The following is a 23218-nucleotide window of genomic DNA, read 5'->3' on the forward strand; positions in this document are numbered from 1 at the left end:
AGGCCAGGAAGGGCCAGGAAGGGTCAGGAAGGGCCATGAAGGGTCAGGAAGGGCCATGAAGGGTCATGAAGGGCCAGGAAGGGTCATGAAGGGCCATGAAGGGTCAGGAAGGGCCATGAAGGGTCATGAAGGGCCATGAAGGGCCAGGAAGGGCCATGAAGGGTCAGGAAGGGCCATGAAGGGTCATGAAGGGCCAGGAAGGGTCATGAAGGGTCAGGAAGGGCCATGAAGGGTCAGGAAGGGTCAGGAAGGGCCATGAAGGGTCATTAAGGGTCAGGAAGGGCCATGAAGGGTCATGAAGGGTCATGAAGGGCCAGGAACGGTCATTAAGGGCCATGAAGGGTCATGAAGGGTTAGGAAGGGTCATGAAGCAAGCATGAAAACGGGTCAGGGGTGAAAAAGGTGAGGAGGATAGGCGCACGCGGGGGGGGGGGGGGGGGGGGGTGACTTCCACGAACATCGATGTTGGCCGTTGTATGATAATCTGTAGGTCCTCCATTCTGACACCAAGTCAGTGGGCCCTATAATAATAGTAATATTGTGGATAATATGGTCATTCATGAACCAACTTCCTTTTTTGTTGTTGCCGTGAATAAGTCTTCAAGTCTTGTGCTCTGCTGAGTCATGAGTCTGTTCCTCGAGTCTGTTCCTCGAGTCTGTTCCATGAGTCTGTTCTGCCTCTACCTGGTTGTCACGATCTTCTATACCATACCTGCCATAAATATCATGATACTGACACAATACCATAAAAACAGTATACCATAAATACGATACTGGTATATTTATCTATAATAGTAATAAATAAAATATCTGTATGGTTCACTTTTTACCAACTTTTTCAACACTTAACAAATGACAGTAATATTAGTATTAATACAGCCAGATATGAATGAAACTACATGGAGCCATCATAGCATTGATTATACACTATGAGGCCGTTCTGTATCTGGCAAGAGGATACAGAGTTCATCAGGATGAGCAGCTGGAGAGTTACACAACTTTACAGACTGAACTTAAACATTTCACTTCTGGCATCTTTTTTTATTTTTATTTTTAAAGCCGAAAATTCCGCCACTTAAGGCCCCTCGCTGTGAGCGCTGCGCAGACAGCTCGACACGGAGCAGCGCGGCTCTGATCGCTCTTTTAATGAAGTATCGATACTAAAAATATGCTAAATCACATCGTTTTTAACGTTCGGGTACTTCGTTAGCATCGCTCCACCGTGCAGCGCGACAGCAGCAGATGTAGCGGCTAACATTCAAGCTAACCTAAACCACCAAACGCTGAAGACATCTTGACGCTGATTGGCCGAGACGCGACACGTCCCATCAAAGATGTTCTATTGCGAAGAGCACCACTCCACATTTTCTCCGTGTCCCACTCCAATCTCATAAACGCCGGCCGGCCAATTGACCCCCACCCCAAAACAAAAACTCTTCGGATCTACACGATTCACGTAAGTCACCTATTTTGGTTTCAAAACGGCGAATTTCGCCGAAAGGTGAGGGATTCTCATGCCTGATGAAGGGCCATGAAGGGCCAGGAAGGGTCATGAAGGGCCATGAAGGGCCAGGAAGGGTCATGAAGGGTCATGAAGGGCCATGAAGTGTCAGGAAGGGCCATGAAGGGCCAGGAAGGGTCATGAAGGGTCAAAGGTCGATGGAGCCAACGCTCATCAGATCAAACGTTCATGCTTTTTAATTTGTTTCTTGTGACGTAAAACAAAAATATTCTTGCATTTAATCTTTAACTTCAATAAAAAGCATAACAGTATCGGCATCTAAATAAACTGAGTATAAAAAGAAAAAGTCCTCATCATGCAGAGTCATATCTGTGAGTAATTATTGATCACTTTAAAGGTGGAGCTCACTTTAGTGTGTCTATAATCTGCATTAACACTTCTCAGTGGATTCATAATCTGAATCTGTGACGTTCAGTCACGACCTCTCAGTATCACGAAGGAGAAACAAGGACCTCATGTGGACTTCAGGAAGATCAAACTTCATGGAGCAATATTGGTGTTGATACTCTTCCTCAGAGATGAAGTTCATCACCTGAACATCTTCACCCTCCTCTTCCTCTTCTCTGTTTACTGAGTTTGAGGATGATTGTTTGGGGGGGAGGGGGGGGGGTTCACTCCAACATGGCGTCCAGCTGGTCGGCGAGGTCGTCAAACATGTTGCCGATGTCGTCCAGAATCGTCCCGGCGGACTTCACCGCCGATCCGCTAGACGGCAAAAAAAGACAATTAACGTTAATTCATTTTGAGTGGATAGTAAATGTAGTCCATGATAGTCCAGGGCTGCTCCTTGAAGCTGCATTCTCTCTCATGGCCACCAGGGGCGACTCCTCTGGTTGTATAGAAGTCTATGCTTCATGTGTTGAAGCTGCATTCTCTCTCCTGACCACCAGGGGCGACTCCTCTGGTTGTATAGAAGTCTATGCTTCATGTGTTAAAGCTGCATTCTCTCTCCTGACCACCAGGGGGCGACTCCTCTGGTTGTATCAGGCCTTAAGGGGCGGGGCTACAGGCTGATTGACAGCAGTGAATGAAGCAGCCCTGAGGAAGTTATTGCTTCATAGGCGTTCTCCATCAGCACTGACTGGATGGACGTTCCCTTAAACAACTCAATGCTGCGCCCCCTACAGGAGGCTGAGGGCATTACACCTCCCAGGAGGCAGAGCCGCAGCAGCATGTGTGCAGGTGTGACTCCATCTTACCCGTCTGAGTTGTCCTCCAGCTTTCTCTCAACAGCCTTCAGAGCCGCTGCCAGAGACGTGCTGGTCTGATCCAGTCTCTGCTGAACCACCTCAGTCCCACAGGAAGACTCTGGACCGCAGCCCGGGTCCACCACGCACACCTGGGGCCTGGCTGCCGCCAGAGAGGGACTCTGAGGGGCCTGAGGGGCCGGAGCCCGGGGCCCGAAGACGGGGCAGGACGGAGAGCTGAAGGTCACACTTTGAACCACACTGATGGCCACCGAGGGAGAGGAGGGGCCAGCTGCTGGGGACAGAACCACAACAAGTCCTCGTGAGGACCAACGAGTCCCGAGTCAGGACCAATGAGTCCCGAGTCAGGACCAACGAGTTCAGAGTCAGGACCAACTAGTCCAGAGTCAGGACCAATGAGTCCAGAGTCAGGACCAATGAGTCCCGAGTCAGGACCAACGAGTCCAGAGTCAGGACCAACGAGTCCAGAGTCAGGACCAACGAGTCCAGAGTCAGGACCAACGAGTCTAGAGTCAGGACCAATGAGTCCCGAGTCAGGACCAACGAGTTCAGAGTCAGGACCAACGAGTCCCGAGTCAGGACCAACGAGTCCCGAGTCAGGACCAACGAGTCTAGAGTCAGGACCAACGAGTCTAGAGTCAGGACCAACGAGTCCAGAGTCAGGACCAACGAGTCCAGAGTCAGGACCAATGAGTCCCGAGTCAGGACCAACGAGTCCAGAGTCAGGACCAACGAGTCCAGAGTCAGGACCAATGAGTCCCTAGTCAGGACCAACGAGTCTAGAGTCAGGACCAATGAGTCCCGAGTCAGGACCAACGAGTTCAGAGTCAGGACCAACGAGTCCCGAGTCAGGACCAACGAGTCCCGAGTCAGGACCAACGAGTCCAGAGTCAGGACCAACGAGTCTAGAGTCAGGACCAACGAGTCCAGAGTCGGGACCAACGAGTCCCGAGTCGGGACCAACGAGTCCAGAGTCGGGACCAACGAGTCCAGAGTCGGGACCAACGAGTCCCGAGTCGGGACCAACGAGTCCAGAGTCGGGACCAACGAGCCCCGAGTCGGGACCAACGAGTCCAGAGTCAGGACCAACGAGTCTAGAGTCGGGACCAACGAGTCCCGAGTCAGGACCAACAAGTCTAGAGTCAGGACCAACGAGTCTAGAGTCAGGACCAACGAGTCTAGAGTCAGGACCAACGAGTCCAGAGTCAGGACCAACGAGTCCCGAGTCAGGACCAACGAGTCCAGAGTCAGGACCAACGAGTCCAGAGTCAGGACCAACGAGTCTAGAGTCAGGACCAACGAGTCCAGAGTCGGGACCAACGAGTCCAGAGTCGGGACCAACGAGTCCAGAGTCGGGACCAACGAGTCCAGAGTCAGGACCAACGAGTCCAGAGTCAGGACCAACGAGTCCAGAGTCAGGACCAACGAGTCCAGAGTCAGGACCAACGAGTCTAGAGTCAGGACCAACGAGTCCAGAGTCAGGACCAACGAGTCCAGAGTCGGGACCAACGAGTCCCGAGTCGGGACCAACGAGTCTAGAGTCAGGACCAACGAGTCCAGAGTCAGGACCAACGAGCCCCGAGTCAGGACCAACGAGTCCAGAGTCAGGACCAACGAGTCCAGAACAAGTCCAGGTCCAGAACAGCAGACCCGAGTCCAGAACCAGCCGTGGTGTCTTACCGTGTGCCGCCAGCAGGCTGTGCCGTACAGGTTTGGGGGCGACGGACGGTTTTGGGGAGAGCGGCGGCCTGACGGGGGACCCGGCTGCCGGACCGGCCGGCCTCTCCAGGCCGAGCTCGCTGACCCTCAGACTGGAGTCCTCCTGGCTCGGGGGCCGGCTGCTGGACCCGGCCCCCCCCGGCCCCTCCCCGCAGGGCGAGCCTCCTCCCTGCTCCTTGTCCCGGGGCTTGTATCGGCGCTTCACCGTGTCCGACTCCTTCAGGTTGAACTCGGGCACCTCGGGGCTCCCGGCGGCGTGTTTCTCCGGGGGCTCGAGCGCCGCCTCGGCCCTGGGGGGCCCCGGGGCTTTGGGCCTCTGCTTGATGGTCAGGTTGCCCTCCTCCGCGAAGGGGATGCACTCGCTGGAGCTGTTCTGAGGGGACGAGTCCAGCCCACCAGCTCCTGGTTCTTCTTCCTCGGAGTCAGACTTCACGCCTCGTCCGGGCTCGGCGCCGCCGGTCCGGTCGGGAACGCGTTCGCTCTGCGCCCTCCTCCTCGGCCCGGCGGCGCCTCTCGGCTCCCGCCCCGCAGGGGTGAGGGCGGGGGGAGGCTGGTCCGGGACTGGTTTAGGGCCCGGGGGGTTGATCCCTTCCAGAGACGCCGCGATGCTCCTCACGCTCACCGGACTGCCGGTCGTCACGCCGCCCGGAGACGAGGAGGTGCTGCCGTCGCTCAGCTCCCCGCTGGTGGTGCTGCTCACCGAGCTCAGTCTCTTGGGCGGAGGAGGTGGGGGACCCTTTCTACGGGCGCGCACCGCAAAGGACTGACTGCGTCCCACGCTGCCGGTCTTCTCCGGACCGGACCGCAGCCGAGCCAGCTGGCTGCGGCCGGGTTTGCGGGTCAAGGTGGCGTACGAGGAGAGGTTCCCGTGGCGGGACGCCGGCTCCTCCTCCTCGTCCTCGTCGGGCTCCCCGTCCGACAGGGCGTAGCGGGTCGCGCCCTGGACGCGCCTCTTGGCCGGCATCAGGGTCATGCTGCGGTTCTTGTGCCTGGGAGACGGGCTCAGGTCCGTGGAGCCGCAGTGGGAATGCAGGTATCTGAAACCCTTCAGCGCCGGGGAGCCGTGAGGGGACCGAGAGCCACTGAGAGGTCTCTGCTCCCAGCCCTCGGGGCTGCCCTCCAGGCTCTCCCGGCTCCGGGACAGTCCCACGGCGTTCCCGATGGCCGAGCCTTCCTCGCAGCCTCCGGAGTGGCTGCACATGGCCGTCTGCAGCTCGGCGCTCAGCTCGCTGTCCTGGAAGGTCGTCATCTTCGGGGTGTGAGGGGAGGAGTCCGGCGGCTCGATGGCGACCAGGCGGAGGGCGCCGGCGGCTTTGCGGCGCAGCGTGCCGTGTCCTGACTCGGCCTGAAGGATCGCCCTCTGGAGGTCACACAGCTTCCTCACCGCCAGCATCAACTTCTTCTGGTGGCCTGGACGGAGATCAAACATCACATCACCGTGGCAACAGCTGGTCCCACTGGACCGGAACCATCTACAGGACCTCATGAGGGTCTCTGGTCATGTGACTGAGTCAACAACCAATCAGTGTTTAGACCAACAGGAGAGTAACGTTAGCGAGAAACATTCGCAACAGCGCTAACGGAGAACCAGAGGAGGTTCAGTTACATTGTGATGCGTTCAGGCTCTGCTCAGTGAACATGAGTATTGAAGGTAGATGATAACGTCTCGTGGTGCGTTCAGGAACAAGGAGACAGCTTCCAGACTCCACGCCCTCACCCAGCTGCATGATGCCGATCTCCTGCAGGTCCTCCCACGTGAGGTCCCTGACGATGCCGATGGAGTCGTAGCCGTTCTCCGAGAGCTTCTGGTGGTACTGCGGGAGGCCGATGGCGCCGAGCCACTCGCCCAGGTCCGCCTGAGGAAGAAGAACGGACAGTCGGCGCCACGGAGTCCGGGAGCGGCGAGGTGCCGGGAGTCTTACCGGGATGTACTCGGGCAGCCACTCGGGGATGTCCAGGTTGTTGATCTCCATGGAGATCTTCTTGCGGTGGCCTGGCTTGGTCACTCCGATGGCCGTCAGGTCCTGAACACAACACACGAGGTCAAGGTGGCGCCGACCGGCAGGAGAGCCCGCCGCGGTCCGGTGCCTCACCTCGGGGGTCATCCGGCTGATGGTCGGGAAGTCGTAACCGGCGCTGATGAAGTTCCCGATGTACTGCTCCAGCTGGAAGTCAGAGAGCCACTGATAGATGGCCTCGGCATCCTGCAACACAACGACCACGGCATCAGCTCTTCCCTTAGCCACGCCCCCTCGTGAGCCACGCCCCCTCGTGGGCTCTCCATCCTCATCACAACTTCAACACAACAATTCTTTGGTTCCAGGGCTACTTCTACATTTATGGAAGCAAATCAAATGCCCCTGGTGGTCAGGAGAGAATGCAGCTTTAACACATGAAGCATAGACTTCTATACAACCAGAGGAGTCTCCCCCTGGTGGTCAGGAGAGAGAATGCAGCTTTCACACATGAAGCATAGACTTCTATACAACCAGAGGAGTCTCCCCCTGGTGGTCAGGAGAGAGAATGCAGCTTTCACACATGAAGCATAGACTTCTATACAACCAGAGGAGTCTCCCCCTGGTGGTCAGGAGAGAGAATGCAGCTTTCACACATGAAGCATATACTTCTATACAACCAGAGGAGTCGCCCCCTGGTGGTCAGGAGAGAGAATGCAGCTTCAACACATGAAGCATAGACTTCTATACAACCAGAGGAGTCTCCCCCTGGTGGTCAGGAGAGAGAATGCAGCTTTCACACATGAAGCATATACTTCTATACAACCAGAGGAGTCGCCCCCTGGTGGTCAGGAGAGAGAATGCAGCTTCAACACATGAAGCATAGACTTCTATACAACCAGAGGAGTCACTAAACCAGAGAGCGTTCTTCACCTTTCCCTCCAGGAGCTGCTGAGGATGAACACACTGCTGGGGGAAGTTCTGCTCTGCAGGCCGCTGCACCACCACCGGCTGCCTCCGGGGGGCTCCACCTGGAGAACGTCACAGAACTCAGCTGACCACGGAAGTTGAAGATGTGAATATGACACAGGAAGGTTTCATGTCTACATGGGGGGGGGCATGAAGCTACCAGGGGGGTCGGGCTGCCGGCTGCAGTCTGAGGGTCCGGGGTCACCAGCAGAGGGCGCCGGCTGCAGACAGACACATGGAGAGACTTCAGAGAAGAAGAAGCTGCTACAGTAACGATGACGTCATGTTGATCCATCACCACGACAACAGGTCACTTTATTTTGGAATGTGATGCGTCAAACAGCTGTTAGAGATAAGGGGGGGGGGGCACAGACCCTGTCCTGGGGGGGGCCGCTGCTCTCGGTGCTCTGCCCGCTGCCGGCGCTGCGGGTGCTGCCGACGCTGCCGGTGCTGCCCACGCTGCTCCGGTCTCCAGCTGAGGACACAACAACAACAACAACAACAGTAGAGTCAGCTTTCCAGAGGGGAGGGGGCGGGGCTTAACAGGCTCAGACAGGCAGGATGCAGGATGGTGGTCTGAAAGCTGAGCAGGAGCCAGTGAACGCCCCACGAGTCTCTGTTGTAACAACATGACCTGCGACCACGAAGAAGCTCAGAGTCCTCCTCAAGCTCCTCAGAGACCCCCAGAGGCCCTCAGAGAACCCCAGAGGCCCCCAGAGACGATCAGAGACCCCCAGAGGCCCCCAGAGACGCTCAGAGACCCCCAGAGGCCCTCAGAGACCCCCCAGAGGCCCTCAGAGGCCCCCAGAGACGATCAGAGGCCCTCAGAGGCCCCCAGAGACGCTCAGAGACCCCCAGAGGCCCTCAGAGAACCTCAGAGGCCCTCAGAGACCCCCAGAGGCCCCCAGAGACGATCAGAGACCCCCCAGAGGCCCTCAGAGACGCTCAGAGACCCCCAGAGGCCCTCAGAGACCCTCAGAGACCCTCAGAGGCCCCCAGAGACGATCAGAGACCCTCAGAGGCCCCCAGAGACGCTCAGAGACCCCCAGAGGCCCTCAGAGAACCTCAGAGGCCCCCAGAGGCCCTCAGAGACCCCCAGAGGCCCCAGAGACCCCCAGAGGCCCTCAGAGACCCCCCAGAGGCCCTCAGAGACCCCCAGAGACGCTCAGAGACCCTCAGAGACCCCCAGAGGCCCTCAGAGAACCTCAGAGACCCCCAGAGGCCCTCAGAGAACCTCAGAGACCCTCAGAGACCCCCAGAGGCCCTCAGAGAGCCTCAGAGACCCCCAGAGACCCTCAGAGACCCCCAGAGGCCCTCAGAGAACCTCAGAGAACCTCAGAGACCCCCAGAGGCTCCTGAGGAAGGGCGAGTAAAGTTCAGCCAGAAGCAGAGGACCAGACACACCAGGAACCGCCTGAGAGAAGTAGTCCCCATCGTAAAGTAGTCCTGATGGTAAAGTAGTCCCCATCGTAAAGTAGTCCTGATGGTAAAGTAGTCCCCATCGTAAAGTAGTCCTGATGGTAAAGTAGTCCCCATCGTAAAGTAGTCCTGATGGTAAAGTAGTCCCCATCGTAAAGTAGTCCTGATGGTAAAGTAGTCCCCATAGTAATGTAGTCCTGATGGTAAAGTAGTCCCCATCGTAAAGTAGTCCTGATGGTAAAGTAGTCCCCATCGTAAAGTAGTCCTGATGGTAAAGTAGTCCCCATCGTAAAGTAGTCCTGATGGTAAAGTAGTCCCCATCGTAAAGTAGTCCTGATGGTAAAGTAGTCCCCATAGTAAAGTAGTCCTGATGGTAAAGTAGTCCCCATCGTAAAGTAGTCCTGATGGTAAAGTAGTCCCCATAGTAAAGTAGTCCTGATGGTAAAGTAGTCCCCATCGTAAAGTAGTCCCCATAGTAAAGTAGTCCTGATGGTAAAGTAGTCCCCATAGTAAAGTAGTCCCCATTGTAAAGTAGTCCCCATAGTAATGTAGTCCTGATGGTAAAGTAGTCCCCATAGTAAAGTAGTCCCCATAGTAATGTAGTCCTGATGGTAAAGTAGTCCCCATAGTAAAGTAGTCCCCATAGTAAAGTAGTCCCCATAGTAAAGTAGTCCTGATGGTAAAGTAGTCCCCATCGTAAAGTAGTCCCCATTGTAAAGTAGTCCTGATGGTAAAGTAGTCCCCATCGTAAAGTAGTCCCCATTGTAAAGTAGTCCCCATAGTAAAGTAGTCCTGATGGTAAAGTAGTCCTCATAGTAAAGTAGTCCCCATCGTAAAGTAGTCCCCATAGTAAAGTAGTCCTGATGGTAAAGTAGTCCCCATCGTAAAGTAGTCCTGATGGTAAAGTAGTCCCCATAGTAATGTAGTCCTGATGGTAAAGTAGTCCCCATAGTAAAGTAGTCCCCATAGTAAAGTAGTCCTGATGGTAAAGTAGTCCCCATAGTAAAGTAGTCCTGATGGTAAAGTAGTCCCCATAGTAATGTAGTCCTGATAGTAAAGTAGTCCTGATGGTAAAGTAGTCCCCATAGTAATGTAGTCCTGATGGTAAAGTAGTCCCCATAGTAAAGTAGTCCTGATGGTAAAGTAGTCCCCATAGTAATGTAGTCCTGATGGTAAAGTAGTCCCCATAGTAATGTAGTCCTGATAGTAAAGTAGTCCTGATGGTAAAGTAGTCCCCATAGTAAAGTAGTCCTGATGGTAAAGTAGTCCCCATAGTAAAGTAGTCCTGATGGTAAAGTAGTCCCCATAGTAAAGTAGTCCTGATGGTAAAGTAGTCCCCATAGTAAAGTAGTCCTGATGGTAAAGTAGTCCCCATCGTAAAGTAGTCCTGATGGTAAAGTAGTCCCCATAGTAAAGTAGTCCTGATGGTAAAGTAGTCCCCATAGTAAAGTAGTCCTGATGGTAAAGTAGTCCCCATAGTAAAGTAGTCCTGATGGTAAAGTAGTCCCCATAGTAAAGTAGTCCTGATGGTAAAGTAGTCCCCATCGTAAAGTAGTCCTGATGGTAAAGTAGTCCCCATAGTAAAGTAGTCCTGATGGTAAAGTAGTCGGGGGCCGGCTGTCGGGGGGCCGGCTGTCGGGGGGCCGGCTGTCGGGGGACTCTTACCATGACACGAGTCCCTGAGGACCCAGATGTCCTGGAAGGGACACCCAGACCGAGACCGGCAGCGGGGACACAACCCTATCAGACACAGAGACTCTGAGGGCCTGGGTTGGGGGGGGTCTGTGGTGGAGGACCAGACTAGAGACTTGAGTCCTGCGTGGGGGAACCGGCTCTCCTGCTCACCGTACCTGTGGTGGAGGGGCCGTGGGCGAGCGGCAGCACCACGTGGGTGGGGGGGCCGTACAGGGCGTAGTCCTCGGGGGCGGAGCTCAGGCTGGAGGAGAGGGGGGCTCTGGAGGGCTGGCGCTGGGCGGGCAGGGAGGCGTGCCGGGAGAGAGCGCCCCCTACAGGGGAGACGGGGAAGAGGAGAAGGGGGGGTCGAGATGAGGGGGAGAGGTGGAGGTCAGTCATCATGTGGTATGGATGGAGAGATGCAGGAGGGGGGGGGGAGGAGGAGGAAGAGGGAGGAAGGAGGGGGAGGGAGGAAGGAGGAAGCATAGGATGTTCTGGAAGCTGGAGGATAAGTATCGGAAATATTCGATATATATCTTGTCTTATATCAATTTGAATATGTAATTATATTTATAATATATATATATAAATGTAAATATATTTATAGATATATATATTATAATTATATTAGGGCTGTGAAACGATTAAAATTTTTAATCGGGTTAATCACAGGTTTCTGTGGATTAATCATGATTAATCACATATTACCGATATTCTCGGTATATTTTGTGAGAACATAGAGATTTATGACAAAAGACGGATATATACATTTATACATTCTTCTATACAATGGTGCTGCAACTCAGCAGTTATTTAGCAGTTTTCTTCCATATGGAACATTAATACATCTTCATCCTAAACAGAATGTTTAACCCTCCTGTTACCTTTCGGGTCAATTTGACCCCATTCAATGTTTAATGTCGGTGTTCTTTGGGGTCAATTTGACCCCAGGCTGTTTTTCACTGTGTCAAACATATCAGAAATATCAACTTTTTATTTATTTAAAGGGCTATTTAGGTAGTCAACAAACAAACATAAAGTACCTCACACTTAAACTTGGGAAGCAATATTAATTCTAATAATTTTCTGGAGGTTTTAATTGCTGGGGTCAAATTGACCCCGAGGGTAAAATATGTTAGTAAATGTAAAGGTAACAGGAGGTTAAACAGAACATGTTTCTCTTGTTTGTCAACCATTAACTCCACCATGATACAATCTAAAGGCCTCTAGTCTTCCTCTAGCAGCTGCTGAGGCAAACTGACTGTGTGGGTTTTCTTCATGAACTGGGCCGTGATGAAAGGGACGGCGGGACACCGCTGCAAAGCTGAAACCTCACCGGCCCGGACAGGTGGACAGATTGACAAGTGACTTTTTTTGCTCGGTCCCGATGCGCGCACGGAGCTCTGTGGCGCGAGCGGAGATCGATAAGTGTTAACGCAACGCGAAGAGACAGAAATGACATGCTGCTGTGGAGATACGATCAACAACAGACGTTTAGTTTAATAAAAGAACAAAGACGTGCTCTAGAGAACATGTCAGGGGCGGGCCAATCTCTTTAATGTCATTGATCTACCGACACTACGCGCGATCGACTGGCAGGTCGCGATCGACGTGTTGAGACCCTGATCTACAGGAAGTAAAAGTCGTAACCAGGTTTCCGGAGGTGAACCTGCGGAAGGATCATTACCGATGAACAGACCGTCTGCATGAGAGCGGACAGAGTTCAGATTGAAGTGGTGGATTGGAAGCTCATTTTGCAAGTGACTTTTTTTTCGTCCCGACGACCAACAACAGACGGATTGGAAGCTCATTCTGCGCATTCGTTAAATGCGTAAAAAAAAAATAACTAGTTAAACCTGTAATTGATTTAACTGAGTTAACGCGTTATTTTTCACAGCACTAAATTATATATACCTATACATTTAAATATATTATAATTTAAATATTCAAATATACATATATATATATAAATACACACACATATATATATATACACATACATATATATATATAAATATATATTATACAAATATTTTATTCAAATGTTTGGAACATTTTTCACTATTTTCTTTTACACATTTTCATAAACTTTTCAGGTAAAAAATAAAAAATATTGTTTTAATTACATTTTATTTGTCACACTAAAAATGTCAGAAATGTCAAAATATGTGAAAAACATCTGAAAAAAAAAAGAATGAAAACTTATGACTAAAATTCTTTGTGACCGTTAAAACACTTCAGTGTACTCTGAGATCACTCCGCCTGGAAGTAGACCCGGCCCGGACTCACCGCTCCGCCGGCGCAGCACCTCCACCACGGCGGGGGGGAAGGAGCCCACGCGGTCCGTGCCGCGCTGCGGGTCGTGGATGTGGCCCTTCCAGCGGCCGTCCGCGTGCTGCTCCAACACCTGCAGGGGGCGACACGGTCACTAGGGGGCGCTGCGGTCACAGGCACACGGCAGCTTCCTGTGTAGCGCCGCGCTGCACCACGCTGACCAGGGTCAGTGAACGCCTCACCGTGATCACGTCTCCGGCCCGGATGTTCAGGGCTGTGGGGTCGTGGAGGTTCCAGTAGTCCTTCAGAGCCCGGACCTGCAGGACCCCCGTCGCATCTGTCCATAGAACAACCAGTCAGACCAGGACCAGGACCGGAACCAGAACCAGTCAGACCAGAGCCAGTTAGACCAGAACCAGGACCAAGACCGGAACCAGGACCAGAACCAGATAGACCAGAACCAGTCAGACCAGGACCAGAACCAGAACCAAAAGTGCTGTTTGAATGAAGTCAAAGACACGGAGAAGAAGAAGAAGAAGAAGAAGAGCAGGAGGAGGAAGAGGAGCATCATCATCATCATCAGGAGGAGGCGGTACCTCTCAGCAGCGTCTTGATGTCTCTGCTGGCGTGCGTGGTGGTGAACTGGTTGACGATGTCCAGCGCCGTCTGGTTGTACGTGTTCCTGGTGGTCACGTCCACGCCGGCCTGAGGAGACGTGACCTCAGTGACCTCACGGTGACCTCACAGTGACCTCAGTGACCTCACAGTGACCTCACAATTACCTCAGTGACCTCACGGTGACATCACAGTGACATCACATTGACCTCAGTGACCTCCCGGTGACCTCAGTGACCTCAGTACTCACGTCCAGCAGCAGGCGGACCACCTCCGTCTTCCCGTACAGAGACGCTTCATGGAGAGCCGTTCCAGACTTGGTGGTCTTGTTGATGTCGATGCCGGCAGCCAGGAGCAGACTGCAAGAGACCAGAAGGTCCTGGGTCCTGGACCCGGGTCTAGGTCCTGGGTCTGAGTCCTGGACCCGGGTCTAGGTCCTGGGCCTGGGTCCTGGACCCAGGTCGAGGTCCTGGGCATGGGTCCTGGACCCGGGTCTAGGTCCTGGGTCTGAGTCCTGGACCCGGGTCTAGGTCCTGGGTCTGAGTCCTGGACCCAGGTCGAGGTCCTGGGCATGGGTCCTGGACCCGGGTCTAGGTCCTGGGTCTGAGTCCTGGACCCGGGTCTAGGTCCTGGGTCTGAGTCCTGGACCCGGGTCTAGGTCCTGGGCCTGGGTCCTGGACCCGGGTCTAGGTCCTGGGTCTGAGTCCTGGACCCGGGTCTAGGTCCTGGGCCTGGGTCCTGGACCCGGGTCTATGTCCTGGGTCTGAATCCTGGACCCGGGTCTAGGTCCTGGGTCCTAAACCTGAACCTGAGTCCTCAACCTGGGTCCTGAACTTGAGACCTGAGTCCTGCAGACAACTTTGAATGAATGAGACGAGGGTTCTGCCCCCCCTCATAGGCCAGGTCCAGGTCTGAGCGGCCCCCCCTGTGGGGGTCTTACTCACCGGATGATGTCTTTGTGTCCGTTCCGGGCCGCCAGGTGAAGCGGAGTCGTGAAGGCCGAGTCCGTGGGCTCCTTCCTCTCCCCCTCCAGCAGGGAGACCACCATGTTGCTGCTGAGCAGCAGCTGGGACACCTGGGGGGGCAGGGGGGACCACGAGACCATGAGACCACGAGACCACGAGACCACGAGACCACGAGACCACGAGACCATGAGTCCTCATGATGAAGATGAGTCCTCATGATGAAGGTGAGTCCTCACCTGCACTCTCCCGAACTCACAGGCCAGGTCCAGAGGAGTCTTCTTGGCCTTGTTGACCAGACAGGGGTTGGACTGGTGCTGCAGCAGCATCTCAGACTGTCAGCAAGTAAACAACAACATAACAGAATCATCACTAGTTAGTGCTTAACTACTAGTAAACAGACTCACCACTAGTTAGTGCTTAACTACTAGTCAACAGAATCACCATTAGTTAGTGCTTAACTAGCCCTGCACCACTAGTTAGTGCTGAACAAGTCCCTCATCACTAGTTAGTGCGTAACTAGTCCCTCACTATTAGTTAGTGTTTAACTAGCCACTCATCACTAGTTAGTGTTTAACTAGTTCCTCGCCATTAGTTTGTGTTTAACTGTTGCAAATTGAATCACCACTAGTTAGTACTTAACTAGTAGTAAACAGAATCACCACTAGTTAGTGCTAAACTAGTCCCTCACCACTAGTTAGTGCTTGTGACGGGACTCTGGCCGTCACCCGTGGGTTTCCCCCTCCAGCACCAAGGATCAGCCCGGAACCACAAGGTTTTGCTCACCGGCATCTTTATTCACACACACACACACATGCGCCTCTGCTCACCTCTCTCCTCCACTCTCAAGTGGGAGCTTTTATAAGAGTGGCCTCGGCTGCTGACTAATTGCCAATCATCAGCAGCCGAGGCCAAATCAGAGACAGCTGCCAGAGTGCTTAACTAGCCACTCACCACTTGGTAGTGCCCGTACTGGGCTGCCAGGTGCAGGGGGATGTGGCCGTCCAGGGAGACCCCGTTCACGGAGGATCCGGACCTCAGCAGCATCAGGACCGACTCGGCTTTCCCCTGCCAGGCGGCGTAGTGCAGCGGACGCATCCCTGGACACACACACACAGGTCATGTGACCCGTGTGACCTCTGATGGTGCTCCAGTGTAAATCACACATTATTTAAACAGGCGGTCCTAAACTGAGTTTGTTTCTCTCTTGTTGTTGTTGACTCTCTTGTTGTTGTTACCGTTGCTGTCCTTGACGTCCACGGAGGCCTGAGCCTCCAGCAGCACCGACAGCAGCTCGCTGGTCCCTGTGAGGGCGGCATGGTGCAGGGCGGAGAACCTGAGGGCAGAGACCCTGTTACCATGACATCATCGTTATGAGGGCAGAGACCCCGTTACCATGACGTCATCGTTATGAGGGCAGAGACCCCGTTACCATGACGTCATCGTTATGAGAGGGCAGAGACCCTGTTACCATGACGTCATCGTTATGAGGGCAGAGACCCTGTTACCATGACGTCATCGTTATGAGGGCAGAGACCCTGTTACCATGACGTCATCGTTATGAGGGCAGAGACCCTGTTACCATGACGTCCTCGTTATGAGGGCAAAGACCCTGTTACCATGACGTCATCGTTATGAGAGGGCAGATACCCTGTTACCATGACGTCATCGTTATGAGAGGGCAGAGACCCTGTTACCATGACGTCATCGTTATGAGGGCAGAGACCCTGTTACCATGACGTCATCGTTATGAGGGCAGAGACCCTGTTACCATGACGTCATCGTTATGAGGGCAGAGACCCTGTTACCATGACGTCATCGTTATGAGGGCAGAGACCCTGTTACCATGACGTCATCGTTATGAGAGGGCAGAGACCCTGTTACCATGATGTCATCGTTATGAGGGCAGAGACCCTGTTACCATGACGTCATCGTTATGAGGGCAGAGACCCTGTTACCATGACGTCATCGTTATGAGAGGGCAGAGACCCTGTTACCATGATGTCATCGTTATGAGGGCAGAGACCCTGTTACCATGACGTCATCGTTATGAGAGGGCAGAGACCCTGTTACCATGACGTCATCGTTATGAGAGGGCAGAGACCCTGTTACCATGACGTCATCGTTATGAGAGGGCAGAGACCCTGTTACCATGACGTCATCGTTATGAGAGGGCAGAGACCCTGTTACCATGACGTCATCGTTATGAGAGGGCAGAGACCCTGTTACCATGACGTCATCGTTATGAGAGGACAGAGACCCTGTTACCATGACGTCATCGTTATGAGGGCAGAGACCCTGTTACCATGACGTCATCGTTATGAGAGGGCAGAGACCCTGTTACCATGACGTCATCGTTATGAGGGCAGAGACCCTGTTACCATGACGTCATCGTTATGAGAGGGCAGAGACCCTGTTACCATGATGTCATCGTTATGAGAGGGCAGAGACCCTGTTACCATGACGTCATCGTTATGAGGGCAGAGACCCTGTTACCATGACGTCATCGTTATGAGAGGGCAGAGACCCTGTTACCATGACGTCATCGTTATGAGAGGGCAGAGACCCTGTTACCATGATGTCATCGTTATGAGAGGGCAGAGACCCTGTTACCATGATGTCATCGTTATGAGAGGGCAGAGACCCTGTTACCATGACGTCATCGTTATGAGGGCAGAGACCCTGTTACCATGACGTCATCGTTATGAGAGGGCAGAGACCCTGTTACCATGACGTCATCGTTATGAGAGGGCAGAGACCCTGTTACCATGACGTTATGAGAGGGCAGAGACCCTGTTACCATGACGTCATCGTTATGAGAGGGCAGAGACCCTGTTACCATGATGTCATCGTTATGAGAGGGCAGAGACCCTGTTACCATGACATCATCGTTATGAGGGCAGAGACCCTGTTACCATGACGTTATCGTTATGAGAGGGCAGAGACCCTGTTACCATGACGTCATCGTTATGAGGGCAGAGACCCTGTTACCATGACGTCATCGTTATGAGGGCAGAGACCCTGTTACCATGACGTCATCGTTATGAGGGCAGAGACCCTGTTACCATGACGTCATCGTTATGAGAGGGCAGAGACCCTGTTACCATGACGTCATCGTTATGAGAGGGCAGAGACCCTGTTACCATGACATCATCGTTATGAGGGCAGAGACCCTGTTACCATGACGTCATCGTTATGAGAGGGCAGAGACCCTGTTACCATGACGTCATCGTTATGAGAGGGCAGAGACCCTGTTACCATGACGTCATCGTTATGAGAGGGCAGAGACCCTGTTACCATGATGTCATCGTTATTATCATCATTATTACAGAATGAATGAGCTACATAGTAGCAGAATAAATTAGCTACGTGCTAGCAGAATAAGTTAGCGGAGGAGCTAGGCTATTATACTAGCACATTGCGAACTCATGATGCTAACACAGCATTGCTGTGAGTCAGGATCTGGGAAACCACCAGCTGACCACCAGCTGACCACCAGCTGACCCTCTTTAGAGCCTCAGAGGCATCATATATATATATATATATTTAACAAGTTAAATATAAATATATTATATTTAATAAATATATTAATATTGAACAAGGTAAATATAAATATATTTAATAAATATATTAATATTGAACAAGGTCAATATAAATAAATGTATATTCAATAAATATAAACAAGATGAATACATGTACAGTATATTTATATTTAACGTAAGATCTTGAGGTTTCCGTGTTTACATTTCCTCTGTAGTGAAGGAGCAGCCCCCCCCCCCCACGAGGAGCTCCGGCCCCTCAGGCTCCAGGAGACCAGAGACATCAGAACAAAGACGACGTCCTCGGTTGCGTAACGTGAGCATCCATTCAGAGACGGCTAAAGAAGTACTCTGTTCCTCTAGTGGGGTAAGAGTACTGTGGAAATACCGTCATCACACCATGATGCAGTAAAAGTACTGTGAAAATACCGTCCTTACATGTACTGTGAACATACTAAAGGTGTCCCACAGGGATCTACTTTAGCTCCTCTGCTGTTCTGCACCTTGAACTCTACCAGAGACCAGGTTCCAGATCTCTTCTAGTCCGAAGAACCCTCCTCTTCTAGTCCGAAGAAACCTCCGGTTCCTCTTCTAGTCCAGAGAACCCTTGTGTATTTAAATATACAAACATATATAGTATATCAAAGTAGTAATGGGCCCATGGATCTGGGTCCGGCCCCCTGACCTTTGACCTTCTACAGATACAGAACTTATCCACAGGAGGTGATCTGATCAACTCTGCGTCTCATTGGTTCTCACTGAAGACGCATCACCAACATATGACTCAATTCGGGAATGTTTGTTGGGACTATTTTCAGCAGCGGATGGATCTCCATGTGGCGCTCTGGCCTGAGCTCCGGGAACTTTGAGATGTTTCAGATTGAGAATAAAATCAAACGTAGAATGGGAGATGTAGACGAGGGACTCTGGGTTTGATCCCACCACTCACCCGTCTGAGTCCTGGTAGTTGACGTTCAGCCTCTTGGTGGAGCCCAGCAGCTCTGGAACACACACACACACGTTAAACACTTTACTTTCATTAGTTTTTAGATGCTTTAGTTTCACTACATCTGTGCAACAGTTTACAGAATATTCAACCTTCTATTTCTTTACAACGTTCTCATGATGCGTTCAGGCTCTGCTCAGTGAAACGGAGTACTGATGGAGTGACCAGGGTTCTCTCAGAGCTCCATGGAGGGTGGAGTTTATTCATCATGATGACAGTTGATCCAGTGAGGTGGATGTTTACGGACTCTCAGTCAACGGGCTCCGGCTCTTCTGCTTCTGTCTGATCCTCGTTATAAAACCACGGTCACTGACTCTGCACTCAGCTTCTGGACCACTACACACTCCCGTGAGCGGAGTCACGACTGGAAACCAGTGAGACAATGAACCCAGTTACTGCTGACACGTGGACTGGTTTCTGACCAGGTCTCTGTGGGCCGGAGACTCCAGGAGCTTCACAGCAGCAGGACAACGGACACGTCTTCAGTTGGGACTCCTAATCTCAGGAGGAACCAGACTGTGACTCCCAACTAAAGAGGAACCACACTGTGACTCCTGACTAAAGAGGAACCAGACCGTAACTCCTGACTAAAGAGGAACCAGACCGTGACTCCTGACTAAAGAGGAACCACACCGTGACTCCTGACTAAAGAGGAACCACACCGTGACTCCTGACTAAAGAGGAACCAGACCGTGACTCCTGACTAAAGAGGAACCAGACCGTGACTCCTGACTAAAGAGGAACCAGACAGTGACTCCTGACTAAAGAGGAACCACACTGTGACTCCTGACTAAAGAGGAACCACACCGTGACTCCTGACTAAAGAGGAACCACACCGTGACTCCTGACTAAAGAGGAACCACACCGTGACTCCTGACTAAAGAGGAACCACACCGTGACTCCTGACTAAAGAGGAACCACACCGTGACTCCTGACTAAAGAGGAACCAGACCGTGACTCCTGACTAAAGAGGAACCACACTGTGACTCCTGACTAAAGAGGAACCACACCGTGACTCCTGACTAAAGAGGAACCACACCGTGACTCCTGACTAAAGAGGAACCACACTGTGACTCCTGACTAAAGAGCAGTGGCGGTTCGTCCATAGGGGGCGCTAGTGCGCCGCCCCTCTTAAAATTTGGAGATGAAAAAAAAAGAAGAAGGAAAAAAAAGAAAATCCTGTCAAAAAACATTATATGCCAAATCATTTAAATAGTAAATATACCGTGTTGACTCGCTAAATGTGTGTGGGAGACCGTAAGCCCCTGTCAACAACCACTTAAGTTAATGTGAAAAAATATAATATATCGCCATTATCACGGAGAGAAGCCCCTCCCCTTTTTCGAGGCGCTGGTCTAACGTGTGTGTACGGCATCGATACAACATTTCAGTCGTTTTGGCAATGACCGGCTTCACATTGGCGGATGAAACTGAATCTTGGCGCACAAAGCGCGCGATTGGATTATTCGGCAGATCAGAGACCCGTATGTTCCCTCCGCCCATAGAGCAGTGTTGCCAGGTCTGCGGTTTTCCTGCGGAATCGGGCCACTTTTGAAGTGTTGCGCGGGTTGAATTTTTTGTCCTTGGTTCGGGTAGACCTATTTTGCATGCAAATTACATGAATATCTTTAAATAAAAATCCATATTTTAAATGAAATAATTTATTCGTACCCAAATCCGACCAAACTGACTCCAGATCAGCACGTACACACATTTTATTTATAATATACTGTATCTAATTACACAAGGCCATTTTAGGACCTAGGTGAAATAACTTGAGGGAAAACTGCTTTTAATGCTGGCAAACTAAACATATGTTGTTACTTTGTAGATATTACAATACATTTGGCAATGATAGCAATGCTGTTGGACTTTAAAAGCAGTGTATATGGTTTGGCACGGGCATATTTTGAGTTCTGATATTGGGCTGGTTTTTGGGCTGGTTTTATCTCACAGACCTGGCAACCCTGCCAGGAGCTCCACCTCCACCTCCACGCAGGTACGCAGCAACATAGCTAGCAGAAGCTTGTTGTTAGCATGGCGTCGGTGACAGAAAACTCTGTGATATCTCTACGAAAGACCTTTCGATCGACGGTCAGATATTGACAAAAGAGGCTGAAAGAGTTGGGACCCGAACATCCGGATTACAAATTCAGCAGCAAAGCACTGACCGCGGGAGGACGATACCGAGATTCAACTCGAGCCTATATGCTTGTTCATGGAAAATAATCTTTCTGAGGTATTTTCAGAGACAAAAACACTGCTGAAAATCATCATCACAACTCCCATGACCACTGCTGAGGCTGAGAGGTGTTTTTCAACACTGAAAAGGGTTAAAACCTTTCTCAGGAACACCATGACTCAGGAGAGACTGAATGCCTTAGCCATGCTCTCAATGGAAATGAGGCTGGTCACAAACATGATTGACTTTAATCAGAGAGTCATTGAGAAGTTTGCCAACTTGAAAGAGAGGCGGGCTAAATTTCTTTACAAGTAGTGGGGCCAATGTACAATGTGATGCATCTCTTTCTGAATCCAATGTTTCGTTTGTTTCGTTGTTGTGGACAGTGTTGAGCACTGTGTTCTTGAAATAAAGCTTTGTTACAATATTCTACTCAAAACCTCTTTTCTTCTCATTGTGGAGTGCTATTTAAACCCCGCCCCAAAAACCGCGCTCCCAAAAAATTCACCAGTCATCAAGAGGAACCAACCGTGACTCCTGACTAAAGAGGAACCACACCGTGACTCCTGACTAAAGAGGAACCACACCGTGACTCCTGACTAAAGAGGAACCACACCGTGACTCCTGACTAAAGAGGAACCACACCGTGACTCCTGACTAAAGAGGAACCACACCGTGACTCCTGACTAAAGAGGAACCACACCGTGACTCCTGACTAAAGAGGAACCACACCGTGACTCCTGACTAAAGAGGAACCACACCGTGACTCCTGACTAAAGAGGAACCACACCGTGACTCCTGACTAAAGAGGAACCACACCGTGACTCCTGACTAAAGAGGAACCACACCGTGACTCCTGACTAAAGAGGAACCAGACCGTGACTCCTGACTAAAGAGGAACCACACCGTGACTCCTGACTAAAGAGGAACCACACCGTGACTCCTGACTAAAGAGGAACCACACCGTGACTCCTGACTAAAGAGGAACCAGACCACACAGTGACTCCTGACTAAAGAGGAACCACACCGTGACTCCTGACTAAAGAGGAACCACACCGTGACTCCTGACTAAAGAGGAACCACACCGTGACTCCTGACTAAAGAGGAACCACACCGTGACTCCTGACTAAAGAGGAACCAGACCGTGACTCCTGACTAAAGAGGAACCACACCGTGACTCCTGACTAAAGAGGAACCACACCGTGACTCCTGACTAAAGAGGAACCACACCGTGACTCCTGACTAAAGAGGAACCACACCGTGACTCCTGACTAAAGAGGAACCACACCGTGACTCCTGACTAAAGAGGAACCAGACCGTGACTCCTGACTAAAGAGGAACCACACCGTGACTCCTGACTAAAGAGGAACCACACCGTGACTCCTGACTAAAGAGGAACCACACCGTGACTCCTGACTAAAGAGGAACCACACCGTGACTCCTGACTAAGAGGAACCAGACCGTGACTCCTGACTAAAGAGGAACCAGACCGTGACTCCTGACTAAAGAGGAACCACACGTGACTCCTGACTAAAGAGGAACCAGACCGTGACTCCTGACTAAAGAGGAACCACACCGTGACTCCTGACTAAAGAGGAACCACACCGTGACTCCTGACTAAAGAGGAACCAGACCGTGACTCCTGACTAAAGAGGAACCACACCGTGACTCCTGACTAAAGAGGAACCACACCGTGACTCCTGACTAAAGAGGAACCACACCGTGACTCCTGACTAAAGAGGAACCACACCGTGACTCCTGACTAAAGAGGAACCAGACCGTGACTCCTGACCAAAGAGGAACCAGACCGTGACTCCTGACTAAAGAGGAACCACACCGTGACTCCTGACTAAAGAGGAACCAGACCGTGACTCCTGACTAAAGAGGAACCACACCGTGACTCCTGACTAAAGAGGAACCACACCGTGACTCCTAACTAAAGAGGAACCACACCGTGACTCCTGACTAAAGAGGAACCACACCGTGACTCCTGACTAAAGAGGAACCACACGTGACTCCTGACTAAAGAGGAACCACACCGTGACTCCTGACTAAAGAGGAACCACACCGTGACTCCTGACTAAAGAGGAACCACACCGTGACTCCTGACTAAAGAGGAACCAGACCGTGACTCCTGACTAAAGGGGAACCACACCGTGACTCCTGACTAAAGA

At 51.8% G+C, this 23218-nt stretch overlaps 1 protein-coding gene across 7 annotated transcripts in view; it reads right to left on the reverse strand.

The window, feature by feature from the left end:
• Nucleotides 1–1682: 1682 nt before the first annotated feature.
• The window catches only part of LOC130188138 (caskin-2-like), a 33488-nt gene continuing 11952 nt past the window's right edge, over nt 1683–23218 (reverse strand). For 2 of the 7 annotated variants that reach the window (XM_056406276.1, XM_056406280.1), the window contains exons 3-20: nt 18806–18857; nt 15556–15653; nt 15272–15417; nt 14557–14652; nt 14300–14430; nt 13606–13741; nt 13337–13445; nt 12983–13077; nt 12756–12873; nt 10643–10798; nt 7748–7848; nt 7534–7594; nt 7338–7435; nt 6543–6653; nt 6167–6473; nt 4411–5859; nt 2722–3004; nt 1683–2227 (exon numbers count right to left, since the gene is read on the reverse strand). In XM_056406276.1, coding sequence (XP_056262251.1) covers nt 2134–2227; nt 2722–3004; nt 4411–5859; nt 6167–6473; nt 6543–6653; nt 7338–7435; nt 7534–7594; nt 7748–7848; nt 10643–10798; nt 12756–12873; nt 12983–13077; nt 13337–13445; nt 13606–13741; nt 14300–14430; nt 14557–14652; nt 15272–15417; nt 15556–15653; nt 18806–18857 — 3641 coding nt within the window. In that variant the 3' untranslated portion in view covers nt 1683–2133. The remainder of the gene's footprint in view (nt 2228–2721; nt 3005–4410; nt 5860–6166; nt 6474–6542; nt 6654–7337; nt 7436–7533; nt 7595–7747; nt 7849–10642; nt 10799–12755; nt 12874–12982; nt 13078–13336; nt 13446–13605; nt 13742–14299; nt 14431–14556; nt 14653–15271; nt 15418–15555; nt 15654–18805; nt 18858–23218) is intronic. The other 5 variants (XM_056406282.1, XM_056406281.1, XM_056406279.1 and 2 more) reach the window with 5 other exon arrangements.

This window comes from Pseudoliparis swirei, chromosome 23 (genome assembly GCF_029220125.1).
Source record: "Pseudoliparis swirei isolate HS2019 ecotype Mariana Trench chromosome 23, NWPU_hadal_v1, whole genome shotgun sequence".
In the NCBI taxonomy this organism is placed as follows: Eukaryota; Metazoa; Chordata; class Actinopteri; order Perciformes; family Liparidae; genus Pseudoliparis; species Pseudoliparis swirei.